The following is a 17,323-nucleotide window of genomic DNA, read 5'->3' on the forward strand; positions in this document are numbered from 1 at the left end:
GCGAGAGACTCCTGAGAGTCGCAGCTGAAGCTTCTCTTTGTTCCAGCTTGTTTGGACGGTGTATAATAAGGCGGCTGTTCCACTCTGAGAGGAACACCAGAGAGAGGAGAAGCTCCGGGGTTCTGAGCAGAGTGTTCATCAGTTTTTAGGAGGGAATCAATGGAGAAAGGACCTCTGAACTTCACCTCACGCTGGATACGAACAGATCTGCGAGCTTCAAGTTCATGGGAGCTGGGAGTTGCGCAATGCTGCGATTGTTTGCTCAGGTTCTCCTTTTGCATCTTGCAGGCCAGATCGGGGAAGAGCTGCAGGATGCCTCTGAAGTGCCGGCGCATCATCTTCGCTGTGATCTGAGTCAAGTCCAACTTCCAGTAGTTTCTCTTACTATTGAGTGAATATGGCACAATTGGAACCTGAAAAAAATATCTCAGTCAACTGAACAGAAACTTGCTTCTCGAAGTAGTTCTTACAACATCATTTATTAAATATGTAAAATCTTACCTTGACAAAACATTTGTTTGTTGATAAACAAACTCTGACGTTGTTCTCAATAGATTTTTGATCCTCAGAGAAGAACAGGGTCAGCTTGTCCATCAGCTGCACATACATCACAATGCAGGTTAGTGCTTGACATGTGAAAGACATTACTGTTGAGCATAGCAATTTCAAATCCCCACTATCTTATGTTTTTAGATTCTCCTAATGAGGTATTTAGAAAAAAAAAGACCCTTCCTGTCTGACTGATTGGGAGGGAAAAAAAGCCAATCCACGACCTCTCGTCTGTTTTATTTACATGCAGCTTTATTGCTACTCTTTGCCTATTTCCAGTTCTACTTTCATTTTGAAGCAAACAAATTTCTGGTCTAGTTTCTTGCCATTGCACTCTCTTTTTTATAGCATTTCCTACTGCTGGTTGCAAGCAACCACCCTTCTGTTTCCTGCTTACATCAGCACACACAGGCCGTGTACAGCAGCAATCAACATGATAGCGAAGAAAAAAAGGGTGCAGAGTGCAAATAGCTTTGTAATTCTGAATCTTTGTTACCTGAGTAAAGGTGAGCATCTTGTCTGGAGCATCATGAAGAACAATGGCAATCTTAGCCAGGTAGGTGGTGGTGTTGCTGAGCAAAGCCTTCTGAGCACTGCTGGCCGGATCCGAGAGAGACAACGGACTGCCCAAGTTCCCTGTCTGGTTCTCCATATCGTTTGCTGGAGAGTAAAGCTCTGCACAGGAGAGTGTTGTCGCAGTCCTCACTTGGTGATGATGTGTCCCTGAAGTGGTCAGCCCAGGCTATATGTCTTGCTGGAACAATTCATTAGGGTGTTCCTGACGATCGCCTTTTCATGTGAAGATGAGTCGTTAATGTTGGAGGAGCAGCCACTGCGGTAATCCTAAATGTGAATAAGGCCATCAGGTTGTCCATGTTCATGCTTTAGGAGATTTCTTAATTTTCTTACTGATTTGAGGCCTTCTTGTTCAAGACATCAAGTAGAGACCGTCTATGATGGATGTTTGAATCAAAGTTTGCTGAAGGCTACATCTTTAGAGGCTTAAACAACCCTCCTCGTTAACAAATAGAAAAATCACTGGAAGACCGAGGCTGTGTGGGTGAGGTGATATCGCTGTCACTGCTATTCATTAGTTAAAATGGCTCACTATCACAAACAGTGTGTCTAATTTGAATGTGACTAGAAAGAGTATAAAGTTACATTCCAGCGGTTTACGACTCGGATGGGAAGAAAGTCTGGGCCTCTGACACATTTAGGTCAGTGCACTCAAAAGGTTTCTTCAGCACTAACACAGTTTTTATTTCTACATGAATTCATGTTAGATGACAAAGATTATGTTAACACTATTAAATAACTTTTCCTAATACTAATAATTATAACAGTCATCTGCTTATCCCTATTGTCACTGTGTGAGAGGGGTGCTACTTCCAGGGCAGTTTCCATACCTTTACAGAGCCGAGACAAGGAGACAGACAACATTTCACACTATTTTTCACAAATCTTGAATTAACAAATAACCTATTATACATGTCAACACAACACAGACTGCCTTAAGGTTTTAACCTGGAAGCTTCCCAACATGTGGCAACAGTGCTAAATGGTGCACTGCTGTGCAATCCATTCAATTTATTATCTTTGACATTTAGAATATTATCTAATATAATATTTCTCTCTCCTCCTGTCATTGTCCCCAAACCTCATCACCATAGAGACTACACCATAGAAACAAAAGTTAAAACAAATTAAACATTCAAAATTCACAAAGAAAGACTCATAATACCCCGAACTACACCTAAATAAATTAAAGGTGGAGTATTAAAAATTATGTTACAGTCAGTAGATGCAGACTGTGTGGAGTGGAGAATAGAGGACGCAAATACAGACAAAACAAAGTGTAGAAACAAACTTAAAATTAACTGAAAGCGAGCCATTTATTAAAGGCTGGTTTTAGCTGCATGAAACAAGTTGCAAAGGCAAAACTGAACACTTAGTTCACCCAGTTTAGGTTAAGGCTAAACATAAAAAACCATGAACATGGAAATCCTGACAGGAAAAACCTGAAATGTGACGACTTAGCATGAATACATGAAAACCCTGGAGAGCATGGCAGAATAGCAGGACAAACAGACAAGGACTAAATACACACATTTAGGTGATCAGGGGAAGTGGAAACACGGTGGAAACAGCTGATTAGCTTGAACATAATGATGCCACAGTGGAAGTGAAACTAGAAACTGAACATGGAAACACCAGATTCTTCATAATAAAACAGGAAACATAACGAGAGGCAGATAACATGGAACACGCAGACATGAAACACATGGCAGACTAAAACATGCACTATAAACACACAGAGGAAACAACGGTACTGGAGATGAGACAGACATACGGTAACCAAAACAGAACATAGCTGCGGAAAAACACACATGACGGGCGGAAAGGAGCACGAGGGAAAACATGTAAACAAGAGGAGAAGATGGGAGACAACGACATTACTGAAACACAGGAAGGGCACGGAAGACATAAACACAAGAGGTGAAGACACAAGGAGAATCTAATAGATAATAAACTAGAACAGGGCAAGGAAGGCAAAATAGAAATGAGCTTAGATTACTAAATGAGACTTATACATAAACAATGAATATCAAAATATAAGAAAACGTAATACACTGGGTCAAATGACCCAGGACCGTGACACAGTCTAAGTTTGTGTTAATATGATTTAATAATTGATCAACACTGTGATTTACTTGGCCTTTCAGAGACCTTGTAATAGCTGGATGAATATATGTTAGTTGAAATTAATCAACACCCCAGAAACAGCACTAATAAGATAAGATAAGATAAGATAACCTTTATTAGTCCCACACGTGGGAAATAAAGGTTACAAGTTATATTCCTATGGGCTTTAACAGTGGACTCAACTTTGTGCTTGTCCTGTTAGACCTCAGTGCAGCACTTGATTCCACCAATCACAAAGATTTGGTGCAGCGATTAGGAAACACTGTGGGTGTTAAAAGAAATGCGGTAGTCACAAAGTTCCCCAGAGTTTTGTCCTTTTTAGCTTCTTTCTGTTATTGCTATAATAAATAAAGCTACATTTAATTGAATATGGTAAAAGTAGCTCCTGGATAAACATTTTCACCTAAATTCAGATCTAAATTCAGTGTATATTTATTCAAATTAACCACAATCAGCACCTTGGCTGGGTTGTGTGGACAAGGATGTATGACTATGAAATACCTGAAACAATGACCTCAGGTTATACCAGTGAAGATGAGTCTGTCTTAAAAACCTTCTTTGTTATTAATAAAGGAATAACTCTAAGAAATGTCATGAATTAGTCAGCTGAGAATTTGCACTTTGTATTAGTAGAAACCCTTTTTTATTGCTCTTTCACAACAGAAGGACATATTTTATTGCCTCTTATCGTTTCCCCCAATGCTTCAGTCCCTCTCTGAATAGCTGTATCAGAATTGGTCTGTGTATGATGCTGTCCTTCATGTAATTGTGACTGTTTCAGTCTAACCTAAGCTTGTTTTCTCCAAATTATCTTTTTTTATCTTTTCTAAAATACATGTGGAAATCTTGAGGGTCAGCAGGGTTTTACAGATCCCTTGGTGAGTCTGTTCCTTGGACCAGACCCCAGAGCAGCTGAATAGCACACCTTTAATCAGAGACAAGTGAAAACACATGGGTCAGGGTTGCAGCCTTACAACCATTCACCAGAGTAAAGCTGTAATCCTGCTTTCAGTGCAGGTTATGAGTGGAGGAATCTGAAAAGGGGTCGTTGATTTAAATAACGACTGTGGAGCAAAAGGCTGCTGGTTTGACTTTAAATGAGAGGTGCAGTAAGTTGTACTGTTAACATGTGAATAGATTGCTTATTGGTTTGACAACTTTACTCGATTATGTATTCTGTGTGGTGTGTCTCAAATCAACGTTAGAAACTAAACTAAGTGTGAGGGGAAATGACTATAGGTGAGGGGAAGATTTTCTGAAATTAACCTTCAGCTGCTGGAAGGCTGTTCCTCTACGTTGAAACAACTTTCAAAGTGAGTTCTGTGCTGCTAGGCTTGTATTTAATTAAAAGGTTGGCTACTTCTGAGGCGACGCAACGTGGCGAAGACAAAAAGAGTGTTACAATCTAACCAGAGCAGTTCACAATTTAATTTACTCAACACATTTTTGCCAGGTTTTAAGTTCATGTTACTGGACACTTAAGTCATTGCAAAATTAAACATTCCTCAAAACAAGACAAATTACTTCAAGTTAGTTTTTTCTTATCAAGAAGAATTTGAGTTATTTGCACAATTTCAGTGCTACACTAATGGCAAAAAATTGTTTTCCTTTTAGTCTAAGTTTGCTGATTTGGTTGAGGTCTGAAGTTTTAACAGTTCTGTAAATGAAAAGTTTAATATTAAATGTTTATGAATGTTTCAATGAAGTTTAATAAACTTCATTGAAACATTCAGCATGGAGCCAGACTCCAGCACTTGTGGACCTGGTTTATCATCTTATAAAAACATGCTCATTTGCCTGAAGTTGTCCACCCTGAAATCCCCTTTTTGTTCCAGAGCTGACCGCTTCAGGTGCAAACTGGTAAAGTTTATGAAGACACTGAAGGGGACTCGACTTGACTCTCCAAAGAAGATGCAGGACAAAGATGAGAAGTCTGGAGATGACAAATCTCTGACTGATCTATCTAACCCTCTGAGTGCGTTCTGTAGCAAAAATACCACTTACCTGGCTAAGCTTGCCATCCTTCTCCAGTATTCTCCACATAAGATGCTGACTTTTACTCAGGTAAGAAATAAGTGTGGTGTTTATTGTTGCTGCTGTTATGATAAATGCAAACACCCAATATGAAACACAAGTTTCCATTTTAAAGCCTTCCACTTGATGTTCTTATAGATGAAAAACAAGATTTCAGTGATTGATAAGGATGAAAGGAATGCTTACAACAACATCAGTTGGTATTTAACAGGTTACAAATGTTTTGTCAAGGTAAGCATCTTTTCCAAAATTTATTTAAATCAAACACACAAAGGGCTGTAAATAAAACTCATGTGTACTGTTTGCTTTTCAGATTCTAGTTCCGGGCACAATGAATCGTGAGCTTGTGTACTGGATGCTGGACTGCAGGGAGATAACAACAGAGATGGTGCATGAACACTTCTTGGAAATTCTCCATCTCTTCCCTGTTCTGGCGTCCAGACTGGAGACCAAGAACCTGAGCTGTCCGCCTAGGCCTCTCCACTTTCTAGAGCCCGCACCACGCAGTACTGTTCAGATCAAACCTGAGGTGAAGTTTAATGGCCCTTTCTCTATTGACTCAATCCTGAAGAGAGACTGCACCTCTGCTCAAGCCTACACTCCCACACTCAGTCTGCCAGTCCGGGTGGAGCACTTTACTCAGCCTACACAGCGACGAACTGGGACAAAAAGGTGCTTCGGCTGGGACACCGATCAGCATCTCATCCTACAAGCTTCAGCTGGAAGTTCTCCTGTCTGCACGGGAGGGAGCAGCACACACCACTGGGCCACTGCTGATGGAACTACTACACCCGTCAAACGGATACCTGTGTATTCTGTTCCCTCGCTCCAGGTTCACCCAGGAGCTGTCCCTTTGTTCACCAGCCCGCAGAGCAGTGGCCTCACTTACGCCCTTCCAGCACTTACCCCCGGTGTTCCCCGTTTTTGATAGTTAAAAAAAATCTTCCTATTAAAATACACTTTCATGTTTTGAAGGGGATATGCTAGTTTTATTGGAAAAAACAGAAATATGGCTTTATATCAAAGTGGGCATGTAGTTTAATGTCGAGTGTTTGTAATATAATGTCTTTAGTTTTGGCTGTAGACTTTTTAGTTGTAGATAATTGATGGTTTAGGGAAAATACTGATGTTTCCTGGAGTTAAAAAAATAAAATAAAATTGTGGCTTATCACGGTTTTTTGTGATTGCGGCCACTACGTTTTATACATGTGTCTGAAGCCACTACAGACTGACCACAAGGGGGCAGTAGAGTTTTACTTTGAACTTCCAAACGCCCTACCTTGTATTAAAATCAACACAATTAAGTGGGGGGTTTTTTTTTTATACCTATATATTTGTCCATTTTGTGGTGTTTAATGCAGTTTTGCTGACCATTACAAAAGTCTTTATTACACTACAGAAGATACTCTAACAGAATGCATAGACAATGCTTTGTTAGGTTGTGAAAAATTTAATGTCTGTAAGTGGGAAAAATCAGACACAATTAATCATGCAAGATATCAGGTCTTTCATTTGTTCCCAGAGGTTGCAGAGTTGGTTGAGTTGGGCAATGAAATCTGTTTGCTTTTCTATTTTCAGCACACATGACCTGCACCTTGCTGAACCATAACCTAGCCGGCAATGTGATTAGCATGGTTAACACTGGAGGTTGTTTTTTTTTTTTTTTTTTTTTTTTAGAGAGGGAAAAAGACCATAACGTGAAAGCATGTGCCCTGTGCAGTCATGTCAGTAGCCAGCAATCAGGTCACTGAGGTCTGGGACTGAGAACCTCTCCTTTAGCCGAGCGCATGCTAAGGTCAGTTTGGACTTGTGAATTAGCGTCCACGTCAGGCAAGAGTTCTGGAATGGGCCAAAAGGGCAGGTGCAGCCCCTTGCATCTGCACTCTGAAAATGCATTACATTGCAGCAGGTGTCCATGTGTCAAGCTTTATACCTTTTAATGGAGGAAACTTGAGAAAAACAGTGTTTCGGTCACCGAAACATAATCAATGCAAGCAGCTTGCATACTTTTCAGTGCGGTAAGGAAAGAGATCCACCCTTTGCCATTATTCACCCTGACCCTGCAGCTTCAAACAGGCTGTGGGCTGCAGAGTGGATTTTAGTTCAGACATGTACAATAGAACATAAAAAGCAAAGAATCAGGGATTATGAGTGTCCTACTCTACATTGTTTTGACACAAACCGTGCAGTACAAATACTCAAGGGTACACAATCCTTGTACTAGTGATTGAAACTGAAGGTCAAGCAGGGACAGTATTTCAGTCTCCACCACCATGTCCTACTGTAAGGACACCAAGTCGTGCAGATTATGCAAGTCATGAGCCCAGGCAGGACGGGTGCTGCGTGACCCTCTCAAACGCGATGCTTCCAAACAGCTTTTTTTGGGAACAGGTGAAGCATGACTGTAAAAGGATGTGCAAGCAGTTGAGATTGCCAGAAATGTTTTGAGTTTTAACTGAAGAAAGCCCACATGGAACCATGAAGGTAGTGAAGGTGATGTTTTTATTTCGACATTTAGGTTTTTGCTGTAAACTATGACGGAACACAAGAATTGTGCAGATTCTTGACACAGCAAACATTTAATATCAGGTCAACAATAAAAAACTGCATCCTCTTCAAATGAAGAACATTTACGACATAGCCTTTAAAGTAAAACAGTAAACAAGTATTTGTCCTCTTCCTGATTTTGATTTAGTTTTTTGCATATTTGTCACAATTTTAAAATGAAAAAAGCGATCCAAACCTAACTGGCCCTGTGTTAAAAAGTACTGTCCCCCTGTTAAACGATGAATGATGAAATGATGATTAATCACATTTCTTGGAATGCAAGAAACCAATTTCACTGGAAAACACGCAGTCTTGATTGTTGCCAAATCTGATAGAACCTGTCTGACAAAGCATGACAAAAGATCTCAAAAAACAACACATCAAACTTGATCTAAACAAACTCAATAATTGACATCTATGAAAAGGGTTATAAAGCCTTTGGAACTCCAGTGAACCAGAGTGAGAGTCATTATTCACCAATTGAAAAAACTTGGAATGGTGGTGAATCTTCCTGGGATTAGCCGGCCTGCTAAATTACTCCAAGAGCACATTGAATACTCATCCATGAGGTCACAAAAGAAGCCAGGACAACACCTCAGTTAAGGTCAGTGCTCATGATTCATCAATAAGAAACAGACTGGGCAAAAAATAACAATAATGGGAGAATTCCATTATTTGGTTGCCAAAAAACATCTTGATGAACACCAAGACTCTTTACTTTGTGGAGAGACAAAAGCTGGAGGGTCTGGAGCTGCTTTGCTGCTTCAGGATGACTTGCAGTAATTGATGGTACCATGAATATCTGGCTATGGATTCATACCTTGAATGCCAAGAGCACCTTGGTCATGCAGCAGGAAAGTGATCTGAAACGCACCAGCAAGTCCACCTCTCAAGGGCTCAGCGCTAACAAAACAAAGGTTTTGGAGTGGCCTAGTCAAAGGCCAGATTTAAAAGCAATCAAAATGCTTTAATATGACCTTAAACAGATGTTCATGCCCCAAACCCTCCAATGTAGCTGCAAAGAAGAGTGGACCAGAATTCCTCCACAGCGATGTGAAACATCGGTGTCAGTTATCACAGATGTTGGATTGCAGTTCTTGCTGCCAAGGCTGGCGCAACCAGTTATTACTCTTCGGGTTCAATAAGTTAATGAAAGCGTCATTTCAAAATTGCATTTTTTTATTACTAAGGTTGCCTTTGTCTAATTTTTAAATGGGTATGTTGATATGAAACTTGAGAAATATCAAATAAAATACTCATCAGGAAGGGCATTATGTACTTTTTCACACCTTTGTATCTCCATCCTGAATCATCAGCTTGGCAAGAACTCTGTTTCAGGGCTTACGCAGCGCTTTTGAATTACAAACTTATCAGATGGACTGAATGATCAACTAATACCCCCTACTTGGGGAATTTCTAGCAGATATCATCGGAGCATGTGAGTCGAGGGCAAACTGAGGGAGGTCTGTCATGAGACAAGAATTTAGCGAACAGAGGCACAAGGAAGAGGAGTTGGCTGAGCTCAGCATTTGGCAGTGAATGCCCACAACAGAACCTCCACCCTGTGGGATTACTAGTGGACGACCTAGATTGCGACACAGTCCTCCATCTTTTTTTTTTTTTGCCCTCGCTCCCTCCTCTGACTGGTCAACAGAGATTACACTCAGAGAATGAGCCTGGCAGTCAGACAGAATCACTAAGCATGTGACTGAGTGACACACAGAGGGACGGGAGACAAAACAGCATTTCTCTTTCTTCACTGCCTCACATCTCTTCTCTAATTTATGCTTTGTGTTTTTAAGCTCCAGATTTTACAGCAAAAGACAAAGTTTCATATGAATATCAAACAAAAAAAACAAAACAAAACACAAAAGGAGTGGCAAGATTTGTTATAAGTGCACAGTGAGAGGAAACTGGAGCTCGTCAGCTCGTCGACTGTGAAAGATTAACTTGCAGGTTTCTGTTTACTGATTGAGTAAACTGGTTCAAGCTTTAATCCCCTGAACGCTATATCGTGCAGAGAATCCTCACCGGCATATTAAACTAGTACTGATACGTTGATCTCTGGGTGTCGAGGACTTCCTTACTTTACACTAACGTAACATATCGGATCACACACACATACCAATCCCACCAAGCTGTGAAGATTTGTTTCACTAACAAAACCAAACTGCATGTCTGTGTGTGTGAGGATGCACCGGATTAATCTCCACACGGTTTTTCTGCCGCTTGTTTACAAGTAGGCCAGGACACATGGCCGCTCCACTAGGGAAAAATGAGCTAATATTAGCCCTCATACATCCACATCCTCTCATAAGACTGCCTGCCTCTAGTGTATTACACAAATATTTTACTGTCATTATTGCTTAATGCCTTAGTTTTTCCATTAAAGACTACTAAACCTACTTAACTGGGCAGATCAGTCACACCATTCAAATGGCTCTGTAATAGTCAGCTGTTTGTTTTTATTTTGGGGTTTTTCACTGGTTTGTCTGTAATAGTGTGTCAAACTAATTTTTCACTGTGGGCCAACTACAACCCAAGCAGGTCGGACCAATCCATTTCACTTCAGCTCACTTTATTTCATTTATATAGCAACAAATCACAACTGTAACCTCAAAGCCAGCAAAACCCCCCTTTCTATAAGTTTAAAGACATTAACTAATTGCTGAGTTAATATTATTTTTTATTAGTTAATACTAGTTTCTCTAGATAATAAAGAAATGCTTCTTTAGTAAATGAAAGACATGTACCAGCACTATAGTGTTGTGAGAAATAATAAAAAATAAATAAATACAGAAATGTTATTGTTTTCTGTTACTTATTACTTCAGTGTAGTATCAATGTAGCAAAAGCTGTAAAAGAAAATACAGTGCAATGCAATGCAAAGGGGCCAGACTGGAGTTTTTGCAGGGTTGATTCTGGCCCCTGGGCCTTATTTTTGACACCCATGATTTATAATAATAAATCATATAGCATCTTTACATGAGATAGGCTGTTTCAAAGTTGAGGTTAGGTGAGGCTACATTACACCCCTGTCACTATCACTGATTTCACACGCGTGGGACTAAAAAATCCTCGAGGTTTGCGTCGCCTTTTCCTGGAGCTTCGCCCGTTTTCGAACCTCTCTGAAGTTTAGCAGAGAGCAGCTAATGAGTCCTCTGAACCTGCTCGTCGTCCCGACTAAGCAGCTACTGAGGTTTCCTGAAGGTGTGTCACTCTGACGTAAGAGGATAAATATGCACAACGTAGACATCCTTTCACAGCGCTGGGCAGTCACGTCGCACTCGTCTTCCTCGTCTGGGGTCACGCCTAGCTCCGCCCACAGCAGCTGGCGTCACCCTCGAAGCACTTTGTCATCCTGTCGGATCAGCCCGCGGAGATGCGCTGCAGACAGGGTAGAAAACAAAACAAAACACCCATATGCGGATATTTTGGTCATGCCCCTGTTTAACCTGTGACTGTTTGTTTATGTTGTGCACTGATTCTTGTGAAAGTGAAGCAAGCACAAGCTTTGTTTGTATGGACTACACAGAATTACGCAGACGTTTAAAAAGATGTAAACAATAGGCCTTAACCTACATTTTATTAAAATAAATATTCCTAATCTTTCGCTTTTCTGTGTGAATTGTGTGAAAAGCGGTGACCAAATGCAGTGTTTAGCACTACAGGAAGTTGTGAAAGTCTTAAGTAGTGCTTTATTTCTTGTCTTGAGCAATAGTTCTTCAGGATTTCTGAAGGTCTTTCAAAGTTTTTTATTTCGACATTGGCTGCCTTTCAGTCCCGTCCTTGTACCTGACCATTTCAGAGGTATGTTGTTTTTGTTTGGTAAGCCAATCGACCCTGACCTTTGAACCATTCAAGCATGAAAAGGGCACCCAACTCAAGGAACCAACCACCATTGTGATACACACGACAACATAACAAGCAAAAGACAAGTTTTAAACTGTATTTTCAGAAACGTTTTTCTACTAATCTGTTCTTTTGTTGACAAAAATGAGAAATATATTGTTTAAGAGGCATAAAATAGTATTTTTGCAACCAGCAAGATGATCCTTAAAGAGCTGTTAGCCAAAAACAACAACAACAACACAAAAAAACCCCCCAAACTTGGCATGATGTGGAGTTTGTGCTTAACTAATGAGGAAACGAGACAGGTGGAGGACAAAAGAAGAATTGTTAGGCCTGAAAAACTACCTACAACAGATGAACAGTATCTGAAAGTCATGTCCTTAAGAAAGTGGGGAAAAAATCCAACAAACATCTGACATGGGACCTAAGAAATGCCGTTCGCATGAGCCAACTGCTGTTCACTGAAGCCCCATTTCTTAGGGTCTTTGCCCTACAATAAAAGTGCCCACTGTGGTTGTGATTTTGAGCTACATAAATAAAATGGTCTCAGTGGACGGCTGTAAAGATGCCATTCTTGAGGAAGGGAAACAGGGAATAAAGGCAGAGGTATTCCACATTATACAAGAACTGGACTGAAAATCAGTGGCAACAGATCTGATTGGGTGATGAATCCAAATTTGACATTTTTCTCCTTGAAATCATTACATGCATAACTTCATGGCTTCATGAGTGTGGTAAAAAAAAAAGTTACAGCATTATGTTGTTCAAACACAAGTTCCTTTTATTCATGTTAATGATTTTCATGTCTTCAGTCAGACTTGCACAGTGGAGAGTGCCACGGTGGGTGGGCAAGTGGGTCAAGTCACATATTATGTGAGTTCAAAGTTTTCTCATGAACACATGGGGGACGTGCTATACGGACACGTTTGTGTTAGTGTTACTGCTTTTCAGGACTTTTCTCCTCTTTACTTTTTCAGTTTCAGTTTAGTCGTTGAGGTCTGAGTTTACAGTTTGGTGGATCCAGTGCAGAAGTAAAGCATGACTCCATGGGTCTTTGTTTTTAAAAAAATTTGACTTATCAGAGAAAAGGCTCTGAGGAGGACACCTGTTGCAAGGGGCATATTAGCAGAAAAACCAATGTCCCCATTGTCTCAGGAGCTTGGAAAGAAAGTCCAACTGGTGCCAGCTGGTGGAGAGCTCTCCACCAGTTGCTCTTAGAACTGAAGAAGCTTCTCGGATGAGAGGTGAAATGTCTTCAAGAAACGTAAAGAAGTCCAGACGCTTTTCTTTCCAATCTCCTTAAACTACAGTGACCTGGATAACCGAGAACCTTCAGACAAAGTCCCCATTCCATGTGCTAATTGCACGTTCAAGTCCTTTGCACCTCATAGTACTTTTAAAATAACTTTTATCAACAGTACTGAGCATAGCACTGACCTTTGATTTACAGCGGTCATATTTTGGCAATACATGACCTGCTTTTTTCAAGGGCGGTGTTTGTTTATCCTCACCGTGTGCCTAACAAGGGATCATTAACATCTGGGCTATTTGGGTCACCTCCTCATTCTCCTTGGTTTACCCACTCCAGAACTGACAATCATTGATCTGAAAACATGGCAGACAATTTTCTCCTTCAAGTAGTCATGTGTAATTTAGCCAGCGCCGAGTTAATCAATTGTAAATTTTCCATTACGCGTGAGGGCACGTGCTTAACCAAAACAACCTTCAGAGACACAGAGCCATGCAAGAGTCTCCTTTTAAAGGTTTTCCATCAACTTTTAAGTACCCTGTAAAGCTGTTTGGCTAGTTGGGAAATATATTCTTTGTTTTCATGCCGCAAGATGGGTGAGAGTGTCATTGCATCTCTTGTAGATGTTTTTTAAAAATATATATCAAAGCAGCCAGACATTTCGCCCGGCTTTGTCAGAAGATAACAAAATCCCCACATGTTTCTTAAAGAGGAGTCGAAATTTCCTGCAATTGCCACTGGTTGCCTGACAAGACTAGACTAGCCTTAAAGGTGTGAGTTGGAAGACCACTTTGGGTTTAGCTTTTACATCCTATACAGCCTTGAAACTATATAGCCATGTCCACTATTTCCAATGGTGGTAGATAGTGAACACGGCTCTGATTTTTGACATGAGGAGAAAGAGGTGCGTTCTCTAAATAGTCACAATTTTGAGTCAGTGCAGTCCATAATTTCTTTAATTCCCACACCAGTGACCCTCACCTACTTTCCATTCTACTGATGCCTATATCAACAGCTACACCCATCCATCCTTTCCTTATCTATATTGCTGGACACCACCTTAACCACAACCCAGTTATCCAAGCAGCCGTGCACGCTGTTTATATATAAACACAGTTTTCCTGTTGCGCATCAACTTTTCCTGTGTGAAGGGCAAGTTAGAGCTGAAACCCACCCGCAACACAGCAGGGGCTGTTATCACAGTCGCCCCTCAGTATGCCACAGACCACAGACCCTCCCATTAAAAGATATTACTCCAGCCATTACCTCCAACAATACTTGCAAACTTACTAAGTAATTAAATTGTGCAGTGGAATGAATATCTGCCCAACAGTCCGCATGCATCCCTTTAGTGGGGTGCAGTCTTGCCTGCCAGCTAATATCCTGGCATTCTGACCTCACATATTTTACTCAGGAACCAAAACACAGGCTGGTTAAGGTGCAGTTTCCACTTTAGCGAGCGGTCCAACTTTGTCAGTCGAGGCTGATCTGTGGCTGTTGCTGGAATGTGATGCTGCTGCCAAGATTCACTGTAAAAAAAAAATAGAAGAAGAATTAGGTGGGATTTCCACATTCCTGAAAAAGTTACATTTGTGGGAGAGACGCCATGTAATAGAGCGCAAGAGGCAACAGAGACGCTTTAAAGGGGTTGCACCAATCCTAAGCCTGTACACAACTGCGATTTAAGTGTGGCACTGTGTGAAAACCCACTGAGAGTGTTACTGCAGCTTTGTTTAGCTGTGTCATCAGTACCCACTGTGCCCTGGCATGTTTACTGTGTCTAAACTTGGTGCTGGCGATAAAGATATTAGGCCTATGATGGAGAGCTTGACGTACAGTGACTGTGGCTTTGAGGGGATTAGGGTTAGCTCAATTACGCTCACTGTTTGCATCTTGTTCTGTATGAACCAAGTGTACTCAGGTACGTGCTTCATATAAACGAATTTTAAACGAGCTGCATAGTTGGGTGGCCACTGTTTTGCCTTTTGTTAATAATTTAATGAAATTATGGTTGACTTTAAAGGGCAGTGCACATAACTGGTTATTTGTTAAACTTGATATGTTACCAGTCTTGTGCTTTCGGCTTGTGTAGATAAAAGCCAAAGGTTGCTGATTCCATTTTTAAGAGTCTATAATATTTACACATTGTGGTTTGTCCCACTCCTTTGAGAATGAGTCAGCTGACTGTCTGGTTGTGACTTTCTCTATGTGACTAAACTACTTTCAACAATGTCTGACAAACAGCTTTCGTGTAAGAAGACTGCTCCTTCTCTCTCTTAAGCGGCAATAAAATTTGCTGACAATTATAAATACCTGAAGACAAAGGCATACTTCAGTGGGCAAGGTTTAACTTTTGCCCCCAGGAGGTCACAGGCAGAGACAAACAGTGCTATTAGGATGTTAATGTTCCCTGATTCTATATATCAGGAACGTTTGCCTTGGTTAGTCACTCAGTAACAACCTTATCAACATCAAGAGGACGGTCTTATCAGAGCACTTACTGCACCTTATTGAGACAATCAATATTGAATACAGGTCAGGCTCAAATTTATGATTCAAGAGATGAGAACATGACTACTGATAACATCTCTTTACAATCAAATAAAATGCAACAGTTTGTTTTGTTTGTTGGCGTGTGATGTGTGATAGCAATTGCACAAATTCACTAAACATGTGGATGCTCTCTTTAAAGGACTAAAACGATAACCACACAAAGCAAGTCTGCTCATTTTTTACACTTAAATGCTTCAAATCTTTAAACAAATGTTAATATTAGACAGGGAGCGATTGTGTCAATTATCATGGAAGCTGAGTTCAGTTTCACTAAACACATCCAGACCTGATTACTGTCATACCTGTTGAATCAACAAATCACTTGAAAAGCATCTGTGTGACTAAGTAAGGTTCGCTGTAAGATCTGAAAAAGCAACACAAAGCCATTTCCAAGTTTCTGGGACTCCAGTGAACCACAGTGAGAGCCATTATCCACCAGTGGCGAAACGTTGGAACAGTGGGGAATCTTGTGGGAGTTGACAGCATACCGGTTACTCTAAGAGTGCATTGATGACTCATCCAGAAGGTCACAAAAGAGCCAAGAACAACATCTAAAGAACAGTAAAGGTCAGAGTTCATGATTCAACAATAAGAAAGATACTGGGCAAAAGTGGCATCCACGAGAGAGAACAAGGTGACCAAGAAGGACACAAAGGCTCGTCTCAAATCTCTCCCCAAAAAAAGTGGAAAAGCCTGTGCAGATGTGCAGATGTGCAGATGAGACAAAAGTTTAACTTTTTGTGAGATTCAAGTCCTCTTACACCTGGCATAAAACTAACACAGCAATTCATGAAAAGAACATCATAACAGCTAAACATGGTGGTGGTATATGCAGCTATTAGTTCATGCCCTGAATTCAAAAGCACTTGATCTGATGATCAGTAATCTGAAACTCAGCCTCAAGTCCACTCAAAAGCAGTGAGTGTGGCCTATTCAAAGTCTAGATTTAAACCAAATTTAAACGCTTTGCTATGACCATTAACAGGATGTTTATGATCAGAAATCCTAAAGTGTGGCTAAAATAAAACAACTATGCAAAGAAATGTGGACCAAATATGAACTGAAATGTGCAAATACGTACTTTAATGGCAGTGTATGTCAGTCATTTCCCTGTGTTTTCAGTCTTTATGCTAAGCTACCAAAGTGATCGTAGCTTCAAATGCAGAACATTTGAAGTGGAATCTTTTCATTTTTTATTTCAGGTGTATTTTCCACAAATATTGAACTATTCTTTTAAAGCTCTCCTTGACCCACGAGAGGCAAAGGTAGCCAGCACACTGCGTTTAATGATTCATCTGCACCCTACTGGTAACTTTGAAAAGTCACTTTTCCACTTTGATAATTTTAGAAAAAGTTTATAAACATTTACCGCTCGAGTCCACACCCATTATTCTCCAAAATATAATGCATTACTCACACATTCACAGTCTCTTACTACGTGACCTACAAACACATGTCATGTGTGTCTGAATCACCTTTTTTTTTTCAGGCTTGTTGCATCATCTCAATTTTCATGACCAGTTGAATCTAGCTCAGAGTCATGCAAACAACCTGGTTTAGGTGTGCGAAATGAATAAAGCAGAGGAAAAACAGATGTGAGGAAACAGCCTACAGTCATGCTGTGTATGGTGTAAATACACTTCTGCTGACCAACAGCTGTCAGGGCGATCTTTGACTTTCAGTACAGAAAGCTAACTTTCTGCTCTGTTTGCACTGAACAGCAGCCATGAACTGAGAGATCAAGTACTCTTCAACCCGTTGACCCATTAAAGCCTTGCAAAAAGACAGAGGGCACAAAACAGATTTCCCCTATGACACCACTGTATAGTCCTACTG

At 40.5% G+C, this 17,323-nt stretch overlaps 1 protein-coding gene across 2 annotated transcripts; it reads left to right on the plus strand.

Moving 5' to 3' along the window:
* The first annotated feature begins 4,196 nt into the window (after positions 1–4,196).
* On the plus strand, positions 4,197–6,771 carry LOC102204262 (uncharacterized). 2 transcript variants are annotated; one of them, XM_005728277.1, is made up of 5 exons: positions 4,197–4,356; positions 4,458–4,565; positions 5,088–5,316; positions 5,425–5,517; positions 5,600–6,771. In XM_005728277.1, the coding sequence occupies exons 3-5, from the start codon at positions 5,122–5,124 to the stop codon at positions 6,212–6,214; spliced, it is 903 nt and encodes a 300-aa protein (XP_005728334.1). In that variant the 5' UTR covers positions 4,197–4,356; positions 4,458–4,565; positions 5,088–5,121; the 3' UTR covers positions 6,215–6,771. The 2 variants fall into 2 exon arrangements, with proteins under 2 accessions (XP_005728334.1, XP_005728335.1); XM_005728278.1 differs by lacking the exon at positions 4,458–4,565.
* Positions 6,772–17,323: the final 10,552 nt, after the last annotated feature.

Source organism: Pundamilia nyererei, unplaced genomic scaffold (assembly GCF_000239375.1).
Source record: "Pundamilia nyererei isolate P.nyererei 1_Seehausen unplaced genomic scaffold, PunNye1.0 scaffold00028, whole genome shotgun sequence".
Classification (NCBI taxonomy): Eukaryota; Metazoa; Chordata; class Actinopteri; order Cichliformes; family Cichlidae; genus Pundamilia; species Pundamilia nyererei.

Coding starts and splice junctions, on each gene's coding strand:
- LOC102204262 (XM_005728277.1), top strand. CDS start 5,122: ATGAAGACACTGAAGGGGACTCGACTTGACTCTCCAAAGAAGATGCAG. Junction 5,317..5,424: donor AGATGCTGACTTTTACTCAG/GTAAGAAATAAG, acceptor ATGTTCTTATAG/ATGAAAAACAAGATTTCAGT. Junction 5,518..5,599: donor GTTACAAATGTTTTGTCAAG/GTAAGCATCTTT, acceptor TTTGCTTTTCAG/ATTCTAGTTCCGGGCACAAT.